General features: G+C 35.9%; 1 protein-coding gene across 1 annotated transcript in view; it reads left to right on the forward strand.

Annotated features, from left to right (window-relative positions):
* LOC144966013 (centrosomal protein of 78 kDa-like) overlaps positions 1 to 13,886 on the forward strand; it is a 142,682-nt gene that overhangs the window by 102,363 nt on the left and 26,433 nt on the right. The window contains exon 7 of the mRNA XM_078901991.1: positions 7,458 to 7,632. Within this exon, the coding sequence (XP_078758117.1) occupies positions 7,458 to 7,632 (175 nt within the window). The remainder of the gene's footprint in view (positions 1 to 7,457; positions 7,633 to 13,886) is intronic.

Below are 13,886 nucleotides of genomic sequence, written 5' to 3' on the forward strand. Positions count from 1 at the left end.
CACACATATATATATATATATATATATATATATATATATATATATATATATATATATAATATGTGTGTGTGTGTGGAGGGGAGGTGCTTCCACAGACTAGGGACTGTATTCTCTATGGGTGCTTTGAGTGTCCTATCTTCTCCAAAAGGTAATATATCGGGTTGAAAAAGGTACCAGAGTAGTGATTGACAGTTAAGTTAAATTGATTAGAAATGTGAGGTACTGATTTTGTGACTTTGAACCAATATCTTACGTGTTTTACCATACGCTCAGTTATTTTGTTTTTGTTTTTTTTTTTACAATGATTTATGTCAAACCGAAACAATACCGCTTTGAAGGGGTGGGTCGCATATATATATATATATATATATATATATATATATATATATATATATATATATATATATATATATGTGTGTGTGTGTGTGTGTGTGTGTGTGTGGGTGTGGTGTGGTGTTACTCAAGACATTTAATCTTTTTGTTCTGATCATATTGACCTTTCCTTCCTTTCTATATTCGGTGTGTATTGTTGCGGATTGGGAATTCATTTTTAGATGTTTTGTTTCCCAAATAAATTGTTAAGAACCGTTTATCCTGTTTTTCTCATTTCACTTGTATAATACCATCATCATCATCATCATCATCATCATCATCATCATCATCATCATCATTATTTTTGTTATTATTATTTTTATTATTATTATTATTATTATTATTATTATTATTATTATTATTATTATTATTATTATTATTATTATTATTATTATTATTATTAATATTAATTATTGTATTATAATAATGATGATGATAATAATAATAATAATAATAATAATAATAATAATAATAATAATAATAATAATAATAATAATAATAATAATAATGATGATGATGATGATGATAATCATAATAATATTATTATTATTATTATTATTATTATTATTATTATTAGTAGTAGTAGTAGTAGTAGTAGTAGTAGTAGTAGTAGTAGTAGTAGTAGTAGTAGTAGTAGTAGTAGTAGTAGTAGTAGTAGAAGTAGTAGTAGTAGTAGTAGTAGTAGTAGTAGTAGTAGTATCACTTTCGTCATCATCATCATCATCATCGTCGTCGTCGTTACAGAGGGTGAAGGGGTAGATGTTTGACTGATAGTAGAAATTAATGTTAATTTCATACCATACGTTTTGACAGCTTCTGTGTAGACTGAAATTACTCACCGTTTGTTATTTTGCGCAAATGAATGTTTCATAGAAATTCATCATACAAGAACGGAACTTTTAAGAAATTTATTGCATTTCTCAACCTTTACGGCACTCCTCGTGAACAATTAAAAACCGGTCTCTCTAACGCTCAGTAACGATCTGGTTTTCTTATGATCGAGCCTGTTATTCTTATTATATATTATATCTAAAAAACATTGGATTGGGGGTTGGGGGGGGGGGGTCATGATATTATCGACCCATGTGAATAACATTTAAAACCTTTCCACCCTCATATTCCTCAGTCCATTTTTTAAATTATATATTTATGCCCTTGCCATTGCCCCCCCCCCCCCCCCCCCCCTTTTCTTCGATTCGATTCCGGTGCTAAACAATATGTTTCCGGTTTTGGGCTCGATCGTGTCGATGGATCAAATAAACGCAAATCAAAACCATTTCTACAGTCGTTTGGTACTCTCTAGAAGGGAGCCAGCTCGTTGTGGATGTGGGAAATCGAAATCCATATGCGACTAGTCGTCTCAACGTGGTATTTTGTAGGGGTTCATTAGAATTGAATTGTCCGGCTATGTGGTCTTGTGGTATGACACTCGCCTTCAGACTGTATAATCCAGGTGTCGAGCCCCGCTCTGAGCAGTGCATAGTTTAGTCCCTGGAAAAAGGCACTTAACTCACATTCTCTGACAGTACTCACCGTATTCATGTGTAAAATATGTACCTGGTCACTTGCTAACAACGTTGTCTCTGGATGAAATCTGGTACTTTGCGTTGACATCCTGTTGGTGGAATACACGAAGCGAAATGTAATTGAGGACAGTTAAACGGCAAATGCGCTCTATAAATAGGCATATTTAATAAACTATAATCTACTTCCGTTTGAAATGGCTTTGCGTGTCTTTATACATTTTAAAACAAACAAGCAATAAATAAATAAATAAATAACATTCAATTCTTTGTAATGGAACAATGAAACTCCGGATGCTTTTTTTTAAATTTACTAAATCTCCGCATTGAGGTCAGGTAAACTCTGCTTTTATTTTCATTTTGGAGAGACAAACCGAGTCCCAACTTAAATGAGAAAAGAAATGTTTAAAAAGAAAAATAAATTGGCTGATGTCGGCGTAATGATCCGTAAAATCGCTTATCGATCGGGCCAATCACAGAAAGGTCGTAATCCGTCGCTGTATGCATTTATTGCATTTTCGTGTTTACCCAAACAGTGTTTAAACGATGTTCGGTGAACTGAGAGAAAAAGGCATGAAAGAATTAATTAATCTCCCGGCATTTGACATTCCATTGATAAAGTTTAATCACTCCATTAGGACTTCTGCGTTTCATAGAATTTTAATAACGGTTTTTATTGCAATGTAAACAATGTGTTTTATTCTTTTCTATTTCGTTTTGTTTCTTTCCCCTCATCATTTTATTTTTATAATTTTGATTTTTGAAATGGAATATATTAGTCGTTTGGTTTTGTTACAGCTTTAGAGTTGCCAGATTGTATTATCCACGGCTTTTAAAAGAAATTGGTTTCAAACACCTTACCTTGGTAGGTGTTGAGTTCCATGTCAAAATGTAAGCATGATGAGACTTTTTTTTTTTTGTTTACACCGACTTCGTGGCAACATATAATACGTCGAACCATACTTTAATAATTTTGAATATGTGAATGAAGAAGAAAAAAAAAAGATAAAAAGAAAAACAAAACATCTGGCACTTTTTATTCCCTCTGGCACTTCCGACGTGCAATTTCCATGCCAACGGTTCTTTGCTAGAATTGTTCGAATCTATTTTCGAAAAGGGGTTGATGTACTGAGCCGTCAAAATATTTGAATAACAAATGCTCCAAAAAGAAAAGTAAATGCCATATAAATTTGTATTCACCAGCAAGCCCATTTTATTTTCGATATGTAATATTCGTGATACGGTTTTAATGTGCCTTTGTCTGGGATGTATTCCATTATTCAAATTAGGTATTTTTGTTTTTTGGGCGTGGAGAGTTGGCTTGGAGGGGGAAATGGGTGTTTCCGATGTTATAAAGCAATCAATGTTTTATATACTTTTTATTTCATCGTTTACACTTGCGAAGAACTCGAATCTCTAATGTCTGAATGTCTGATCATACTTAAGTCGTTCGCTTGTTTTGAAACCTTAGGGCTGTTTCTGAAAGTTATTTTGTTAATATTCGGTACAAAAAGACACCAATGTTTAGTCATTTTGAAGAGTTGCGGGAACATTTTGATTTCACCAGTTTCTCTGGTATGAGCAAAGCAATGAAAAATAATACAAAAACATAACACCGAAAAGAATAGCAGAAATAGCTCCTCGACGTGTCGGACATCGTGTGGACAAAGTATATATGAGTACATATTTTGTGGGCTGTCAAAAGTAATGTAACTTGCTGACGGAGGCCGATCTGGAGGCCTCGGCTGCCTCTATTTTCTGTGTCAATTCCTTCTTTATTTCACGGTCTTTTTCTGTTTAAAAACGGTACTAAAAATTAATATAAAAGCTTCGAAAAGAGAACCAAAATAAGTCAAACCCGGTAAGTTTCTTGCTCAAAACTCTTTTTCAACAAATAGGGGAAAAAAAGAACAGTAATAGATAACTAAATCCATACAGGCGACAAAAAAGACGGGATCTGTAGAAAGTCTATTATTGTCTTTAGGATTAAAAAAAAAACAAAACAAAAAAAAAACTTAACAAGTCTTGCTATTTAATAAATCTCATTCGTTTACTCGATGTTTTTAAATTACAGCACGCGGATAGCTTAACCGCTTTTTAGAGAAAAAATACTTTGCTTACTCTTAAACATATTATTTGTCTTGTTTTTAGGATGGTGTGTTTTGTTTTTCGTTTTCTCTTTTCTATTCCCCCCCCCCCCTTCCCTCTCCTCTCCCATCCCCATTCCTATCTCCTCCCCGCCCCCTCTCCCGTTTTTACCGGATGATGATTTGAGGAGAGTGGATGCCTGAATCAGAGTGCAATTCAGAGGCACGACCTCATCAAATACATCCAGTGACGTGTCCTTGAAATCATTAATGCCTTTTCCGAAATATTGCTCACGTTTCCTACTTCTCGACTCATCTACCATAATTGACCTCAATTGTTACCCGTTGAGATGCCAGCCGTATTTGTAGAGGTCAATGATGACCTTAAATTATAGAAGGAGGTGACGGAAAGGGCTTCCGAGGGGAGAAAGGGGGGGGGGGGGGGGGGGGGGGGTCGGAGTTATTCTAATTGCCATGTCGAAATCGCCTTCACGTACTACTGCTGATTGTTGGTGAGATTATTTCTTCTCGCATCATTGTTGTGGAGGAGAAAACTGAGTTGTCCACAAATGTTATCAATGGACTCAAGGCGCTTTACAAAGGGTTCAAGACCAACAACACTTAACATGCAGGAGGAGACATGATCCCTGTAATTACATTTTTTTTTCAACAGAGACAGCTCTTTTGCTGTTAGCAGTATAAAAGGGAGAATAAATAAAATATCAATCTAAAGAACTTCATATTCCCAAAGATAAATAGAAAGAGATGCGGTGTAGGAAGAAAGAAAGGGAGCTCGAGACAAGTAAATGAAAGGGAAAAAAATATATCTCTTCCAGAGAAAGACAGGCCTTTAGTAAACTTCCTGCAGTATTTCCGTGACTAATTTTATATGTTTATACAGCAGTCGATTGTATTGAAATTGGTCACTAGTGCCTATCCATTAATTCCCGTTGTCTTGGTGTCTGTGGATATCGAGTAACAAGCACATGCTATGATGATAATAATATAGATTCAAACAAGCTGTCTTCAACCGTATCTTGATCTTGAAAAAGTTATCTTAACGAGCATTATCTTGATAACAGAAGAAATTATATTATCATGAAAATATCGGCATTGCTTTATTCGAAGGTGAAATTGGTATAGCTCGATTCTAAGTCGTAGTCGAAAGTATGGATCACTTCTACCATAAATAGGTCGCAATTTTGTCGTGAAGCAAAGGGGCGGAAAACAGACAAGTGCTTGTTGTTTTGTTTTGTTTTTTCGCAAATCGCAAAAATTGTACAAAAGCGAAAAGCTATGAGTCCTAAACACACTCCTCTACATACAAAGTGCGCCTCGAAAAATTTGGTTGCTATCCATTATTCAGTTGTTTGTATCTAAACAACGCGATTTCAATGTCTTAATATGTCCAATTTTGTTTTATTAGATCCCCCCCCCCCCCTCTCAAAAAAAGAAGAAAGAAACTCAAAGTTCCTACTAACCTAACGATAGATTTCCAATTGTTTTCCTCCAATGACAGCTTGAAAGTTTATTTAGTTGTTGACTCCGAATTAATAGTATTCGATTGGTTTCTTGGAGAGCTTCCGAGTTGACTCAATTCCTCGGAGGCCTGCGTGTAATGGACTGGTGGGGTTTACTTCGATGAGTCTTGGCCAAGCCGCCAACAAGTGACTGAAAGCTTTGACACTTGGCGCAAACCGTCATTTAACTTTTTCTTCTGAAAGAAATTTTTTTTAACCCTTCTGCAAATTCTTCACTGTATATACATTCTGCTGTATTCGTACGAAAATAAAGATCAGTTAATTATGAAGGACTTGAAACTTAAAACCCGTTTTGTAGCGATGAGTGTAAAACTGTGAACTATTTAATCTTGCCTATATTTTCGTCAGAGAGGAAAATTTCGACTATTTCTTGACAGCCAAAATAAAAACAACTGACAAATTATTACAAGATGCATTTTTAAAAAATATTAATAAGCATCGTGTCTTATTACGCTGGTTCTGACCTGGAAGACTATAATGGAGCTATTATTTCATTGAAGTAGAATTATAAGGGAACTCCTTTGGTTTGTTAGGAAGAGGAGAGGGGGGAGGGTGTAAAATGGCGGAAAATTGGTCCCCTTCTATCTCATTTCCAGTGTTGAGGGACACTTCGTGATACTCTCGACCTTTGGGACCGCCATTTTAATGGAACTTGGGTCGTTTTGGGTGGGAGATTTGATTTGACGTTATTCCATAGAGACTCGAGGTGTTGTTGCGGGTTGCCTGCCGTGTCGTCCTTGGTTATTAGTCTTGGGTGCTAGGATATATGAACTTTCAGATCCAAAGTGGTTTATCTGCACACCATGTTTGTTGCTAGCTTCACGCCCTGGAACATCTCACTAGTTTTTTAGGGTTTTTTTTATTAGAATATTTTAGTTTTATCCAGACCTGTCTAGTATTTCGTATTTTGCTTTTGTTACGCATATTAGGTGTGTATATTTGTGAGTATTAAAGGTGGAAAAGAATAATATCCGTGTGAGACTGTATTACACGCAGTAAACATATTAAATGGCGGAGATATAGTTTGAATGATACGAATGCAGTGCAAGAGATTGAAAGATACGATAATTCTCACAAAATATTAACACAATAGGAGATAAGTTATTAAAATCAATGAGTGAAGTTCTGAGGTGTTGCAGTGCTGAGGTAAGAACAATAGATGCTGTGCGCTTGTCATTGCCATCGGGAAATATAAGGGACCAACTAAGAAAACTTTTTGTGACCTTGAACGTTTGTAGTCTGGTTAATATCGTTTTGTGAGAATTACTCATAAATACAGATGGCAAAGAAAAAACAATAACAAAAACCTTGAGTTACGTCAACTTCGTTCTATCTGTATTCTAACAAACTTTTTTTTTTCAATTTTAGTATTGTGTCGTCGCCGCGGTTATTTATATAGACCATGGGATGGAGGTAAAAGATAATTGTGGTGTCAAATTTTGAGTTGTGATTGAGATGAAAATATTTCTCAATGATACAGAAATGTTGGTTTTTAATACATTGTCTAATCCATACTGCATCATACAGGAGCCGTGAATTGTGAGTTTCAAGTTGCTAGCTTATATTTTTAATATAGATAGAACGAAAATGACTTCACTCAGGTCTTTTTTATTGTTTTTAGCCTGCCATTTTTAACGTTCCATGTTACACATAGTTTTGTGTGTTGGTCCGTTATACTTCCGGATGGCAATGTTGTGAGCTTCCTAGCCAAGCGCATACTATCTATAACCGACTGGCGGATATTATGAGTTTGTTTTTTTAATAACGCAATGCATCAAAGCATTACAATTCTATTTTTACACACATGCTGTAATTTCATGTTTAAATTTATCTTGCAATACGGTTATATATTTTCATCAAATGACCGAATACGTTGACTGTAATCGTAATCATTATTGATGATTATTATTGTACTATTCCTGTCTTCCGTCCAGCATCAAGGCATGCAGCGACATAATGAGGCCTGGCGAGATAGCTTGAGGTACCGCAGGCCGGATCTGGATCGCATGGCGGGACTCAGGCGAATCACTATCAACAACAACCCAATGATGGGAGACGAAGGGGCCCGGATGTTGGCCGAGGCCCTTAAGGATGATCTTTGGTTGAAAGGTAACTGTAACTGAATGCCAGAAATGTCTCTTTTTAACGAAGGAGAACAAATCATATGTTAAAAAAAGCGAAATATTTTCATGTATATTAATTATAGTGCCAGACAAAAAAACTAGAGCATTTATTTAGGGCTAATAGCCACTAAACGTGCTCAAAGCGCTTTACATGGTGTTCCTGGCCAACAGCAACACTTAACATGTAGGACGATTTTTTTTCGGACATAGACAACGCTGTTATCGGCCAGGTACTCATTTTACACCTGAGTATGGTGAGAGAAAGTGAGTAAGGGCCTATGCGCCGAGCGAGGCTCGAACCCAGGACCTTCAGGTCCGAAAGCGAGTGTCGTACCACTAGACCACATAGCCGCACAAAAAGGTAGTCCTTCAGACGTGAAACCGAAGTTCAAAGCGATTTCTATAGCGTTAAATGTTCGATAGCATTTACTTTTTACCATACGGATATGACGCTAGTCCATTGCAGAGTATTTGTAACGTTATATCTAACTGATCCAGCTGCCAATCATTACTGGGCGGACAGTAAGTCAGAAAAAAATGACGTCTGCTCCATAAATCAATAACAGTCCTTTTTTTTTTTTTGTGAAGCGAGTGCTCCACCGAGTGAGCTATTGGGCTCATCAAGTGCCAAAGGAAACAGGTAGAACAATACACGACAAATAGAATCAGCCTTCCACGAGCTGATAATTGACTTGTCTTCAACTTCTGTCGGATGCTAGTGTCAGTGATTTGTGGTATGGTGTCTCATTTTATTATAACAAAAGCAAGCTGTTGGTCAGTGACTATGACGGGTGACAAAACTTTGGCCACGGCATCTGCCATGTTCTTGGGTATGGTATTCGACTCAACTCACATTGACTATGACGGATGACAAAACTTTGGCCACGACATCAGCCATGTTCTTGGGTATGGTATTCGACTCAACTCACATTGACTATGACGGGTGACAAAACTTTGGCCACGGCATCAGCCATGTTCTTGGGTATGGTATTCGACTCAACTCACATTGACTATGACGGATGACAAAACTTTGGCCACGACATCAGCCATGTTCTTGGGTATGGTATTCGACTCAACTCACATTAGCCTCCTCGATCCGAGTATTAATGGGTCCCTGGATTTATTCACGGATAAGTTAAGATTGCAAATGTATAAAAAGGACGTCTAACAAGTGATCCTTACTACACGATATTGAAAGTTGATTTATACCGGGGTGGGGGAGGTGTCATTTTTTTAATGCGTGAAGTGTGACGCGCATTGAGCATGATGAACCTAGTGAAATGTTCTGTATAGTTCATGGTTAAACGTTCGTGTTTTTGTAATTATTCCATTGTCGACCGAATACATACAATTATGTCATCTTTACTTAACCTTCAGGTGCTGATTTGGTCTATTCGTGTCGCGAGCTAAACTCTCCACAATATTTTTTTTTAAACAATATTTATCTGATGATGTAGATTATTTAAATATTGGTTTTGATGTATGTATTGGGAACGAACTGACAATTGGAACATCTGCTTGGGAATTTACATTATAACACAATACCTTGACGTACACTGTAATTTGTTATTATATTATCATACGATAACGGACAGCCAACGATCAATCATGATGATTACAATACAATTGTTGACGTCACCTCTACTCCACATCCCATTCGATTTATCTTATTTCTCCTTGCCTAATAATGTATTTAATCGAGTCTTGACCGTCTGTTTGTATTTAATTTAATCTTAGCCTCTTCTTGTGTCTGACATCGGCGGCTGGGAGCGGTAAATAAATGGATGGGCTATACTCGGTAATCTGAAAAAACACATTTTTAAAAAAACAAATTGCCCAGAAAATAACTCGTCCTTCAATAAATATCAATCGATTAAAATTGCCATCATTTAAAAAAAAAAAGAAAGAAAAAAAAAAACATCTTAGTCCTGGGACTTCTTTTCTGGGTTTGAGAGTTTGTTTGTTTTTACAAGACAATGGTCATTTTAATCTATTGATTTTTTAAGGGCAAGTTTTCTGGCCAAATTATTATTTACCGTGTCTTTTCAGAGTGCGATAGTATAGCCCAGGGCTTAAATCAATTTTACATCTTGTAAAACTTAATATTGTTACACCAACTGCTATCAATTGACAAAACGCATTTCTATTTCATTTTGGCCAGAGTTGTTTTGTTGTTTTTTTTTCTTTTCTTAATTATTTATTATCGATATTTTGATATTAAACCCGTCAAATATTATTTTTAACGGGTCTAAGAATTGTTAGCAAGTTTGAGGTCATTATAGTCAACATGAAGTCCGAATGAATCTGATGTCTTTAACAAATTAATTGTCGCACGCTGGAAAGACATGTATTTAAAAATTTGGCCAGAAAACTCGTCATTCAAATATCCATCGATTTAAATGATCAGGTTTGAGAGTTTTTACCAAGATGCCGGTCATTTAAATCGATCTTTATTTGAAGGACGAGTTTTCTGAACAAATCTTTTAATACGTGTCTTTTCAGAGTAACTCAGTACTCTGGTTAAAATTCAATTTCACTCTTGAGTTTGAAATTTGCGTTTAAATGAATCTTTTTATTAAGGTCAGTGAGCTTTTTTTCCTCCCAAACTTTAATTACGAGTTCAACCCTTCTACTTTTTGATTATAATGAGATTTGATTCAATATTCCTCATTTGTTGTATTTAAAAACAGCATGAACGTTCTCTAGCGGCTTTGTGGTCTAACACTTAGCCTACCTTCCGAGCCGAGGTCTTAGGCTTGAGTCTTGCTTTGGATGGCATAAAGTTGAGTCATTGGAAAAAGCTCTATACTCGTATTTTCTCACCGTACTCGGGCTTAAAATGAGTGCCTGGCCGTTAACAATGTTTTCGTTGTCGAAAAGAAAAAAAAATATATATATAATGCATTACAAACGGCATGTCTCGTCCAACATGTTAAGTGTTTCGGCTTGGGACTGCTTGTAAAGCGCTTTGAGTACGTTTAGTAGAAATTGCTCTATCTCAATTATTTTTTTCCAAAATGAATTAAGGAGTTTTTGTCAGAATACGACAGAAGACACCACAGACACAATTTTCCTCTCAGGATTATCAAATTATTAGAGTCTACAAGATAATAACATTATCACCCCGCGACGTGTTGTTGCTAGAAAAATAACGGTTTCAAATCTTTTAATTTAACCCTCTCCTTACCAACCATAGGCAAATTGTCACATTCGTAACGATGCAATCTACAATTTTCTCGTTCTGATTTCTCTTGTACATCACAAAATATAAAGAAATGCTTTGATTACAGCTATAAGTAATAAACACTGTGTTGTAGAGCTCATTTTGCTGAACAACATTATGTATAGAATGCACTTGTTCCTTTTTTGTTTGAGTAAGAAAAGTCTAATTTTGTGTTGGGTGGGTGTGAATTTTCGGGGGAAATTCTAAAAATGGCTGGTAAGGAAGGGGTTAAGATGAAGTCGAATCTAACTTAACGAAGACAAAATGATATTAAAATATTGGGTTTTAAAGGATAGTCGAGAGTGATTCGCGGCGATGACACTTGAGGAAAAAAGAGTATTTTTCTTGTCTTTGTGTCGTGTAGATGAGTAACGGGCCGTTCATGTTGTGTGTGAAAGAAAGTATCTGCTTATAAGACAGACAAGTCGTGACGTCATACCTTCTAATCTTCCGGTTCCGATTTCCTTGGAAGTGTGTATTGGGGGGGGGGGGGGGGGGGTCAGCGTGGCTCAGCGATACGGTCTTTGTTTCGTACCCGAAAGGTACCGAGTTCGATCACCCGCCACCATGCTGTGTGGCCTTGAGCAAGTCACCTCGCCTTAACTCAAACGCGGCGCTACATTGCGGCTGACGCCTGGGTTATTCCAGTCTTCCCTTTGAATGGACCCTAGAAACAAATTTCTCCTATGGGATGAATATAGAGAATTTTTTTTTTTCATGTTTTAACCAGTCCTTATGAGGACTAATAATGAATAGCATACTTATCGAATCATACGGTGCATGGCATGAATATTTTGTGGCAGGATGTTTAGGCGGATTCTTCTTAGGAATACTGGACATAAAAGAGTGATGGTGGTCGATCTTTATTGACGACCAGCATTTAGTTAGACAAGAAAATAAGATGTCATCACTCTGCATTTAGAAGATCAATTAATTATACAAGTTATATGTCCAGTCCTCCGGCAGAGTGGTTTTACACTTCCAAGAAGATTTGAACCAGTTTTAGACGTCACACTTTTGTACATGCTAGTGCGAAGAGAGGTCATAACATTTATAACAAAAAATCAAACAAACAAAAAAAATCCTTTAAAAAAATTATTTTTTAAAAACCCGCATAAGCTCCCTCTAAGACCACTTAATGTGCCGTTCCTTTTTCGTTTTTTTTTGTTTTTTGTTGTTGTTTTTTTTTTTTTTCTCGGTTCCATGAAAAGAGTAACTCCGTCGGTCTGGGTTTGGACGCCGGAATTCTTCACACTTGTTCGAAGTCGTTCGTCATCATCAAGTGGTGCCGGGTTTGTATCGGACAGTGGAAAACTTGATTTTCCTATCCTCCCTGTCCTCAGAAAGCCAATGCTTGTTTCATTTATCTCTCCTGTCGATGTTCTGAGACCCGTGACATAGTTTGTCTGTTGTCTGCCTCTGTTTCTTTCTCATCAATTTCTCCCAACGAGACCTCTTTTCTGCCTTTTAAAAAAAATATGCAACCACTGAAATTCAATTGTCTTTCTCTTATATCTCTGGAGAGAGCAGCAGCTTATTCTTGCTGATTATATTTTTTTTCTATAGTCGAGTTTCTGTCACATTTTTTTTTGCGAAACCATCATATCTTGCGGCCTCCAACTGTCTTTCCATTTCTTTGTTGATGATATTCCAACATCCACATAAAATAATGTAGAAGAGAACTGACCGTACTACAAATAAATATGTTTTAGTGTTAATTTCAATATTTCTGGGTTTTTTAATTATTATTATACGTTTCAGTTCAATAAAAAGCATCTTTAGAATATTTAGAAAGAACAATTCTTCTCTTTACCTTGTGAATAGTTTCCCATCAGATAGCATTTGATAACCAAGATGATTAAAATTATAGACTTGTTTTATTCGTTGCGAGTTTTAAACAAACTTTCAATTGAGATGTTACCATATATTTTTTTCTTTCGTTGTTAAATTCAGCTCATTGTGTTCACTGCGGGGTTGTTTTTTTTTTTTTGGAAGGGGGGGAGGTAGGGTTTTATTTTTTGTTGTTTTTTTTTGTTTTGTTTTGTTTTTACATTTTGTTAGGAGACAAAATAATCTTAAGGTATTGGCACGTCAAATCATGAAAGGGATGTAAATAGACATCTTATTTAGTTTGAGACTCTGCCTTTGACTGTTTTTAATTGTAATATAAATCTTTAATTTGTATTAGTCTATCCCTCTGTCTCAAAACAAAAAGAAATCCCCTGAAAGTTTGGTAAGTGTTAAAAATGATTTCTAAGATTGTTCCTTCCTTTTAAAATTTTGAACATAATCAGATACCTGAAATAACAATTCCATCACCATCCTCTCATTCTTTGTAATAAATGGGACAGACGTCGCCGACATAATCACCACCCAGGGATGCCAGTGGCATTTGCAATGCCAAATTCCAAGGAAAGAATGAAAAGTGAAATTGAGCGGTAGCGCCATAAATATGGAAATATTCTTTGGCTATTATTTATTTATTTATCTATCTATTTATTGAATTTTAAATTTAATTTAGATGATTTTTTGAGAGTACGCATACTTAATTAATATTTATATTTTACATATTATAAGTGGGAAGGGTGGGAGGGATGCAAAGTGTATGGGGGCGAGGGCTCTTGAAGAAAAAAGAATTGATATTCTTTAATTAAGTGTAGCTTGAAACCAAACAAAACAAATTGTGTTTATTTTTTTTTTTTATTTATTTTTTTATTATTATTATTTAGTGATTCGTTCGGCATTATGTTCTAGAATAATGTGACTTCCTGACCCCCACTTGTACTACATCAATATAATACAGTATTATGCAAATGTATGACCGCTGTAATTGATTACAATGGTCTCTCCACACTTGGCGTAGGTTTTATTAATTTAGCTATTTCCGTTTCCGGTAAGCTTCTTATAGTAACAGCACGTTACGATTAATTAGGGCAAAGCGTTGGTCCAGCAACGGATCGGTTCATGCCCTAGATTGGCATACGTGACCCACCCTGCCAATCTGGTATTATGTCGAA

Source organism: Berghia stephanieae, chromosome 2, assembly GCF_034508935.2.
Source record: "Berghia stephanieae isolate SIO BIC M18660-M18661 chromosome 2, UCSD_Bste_1.3, whole genome shotgun sequence".
In the NCBI taxonomy this organism is placed as follows: domain Eukaryota; kingdom Metazoa; phylum Mollusca; class Gastropoda; order Nudibranchia; family Aeolidiidae; genus Berghia; species Berghia stephanieae.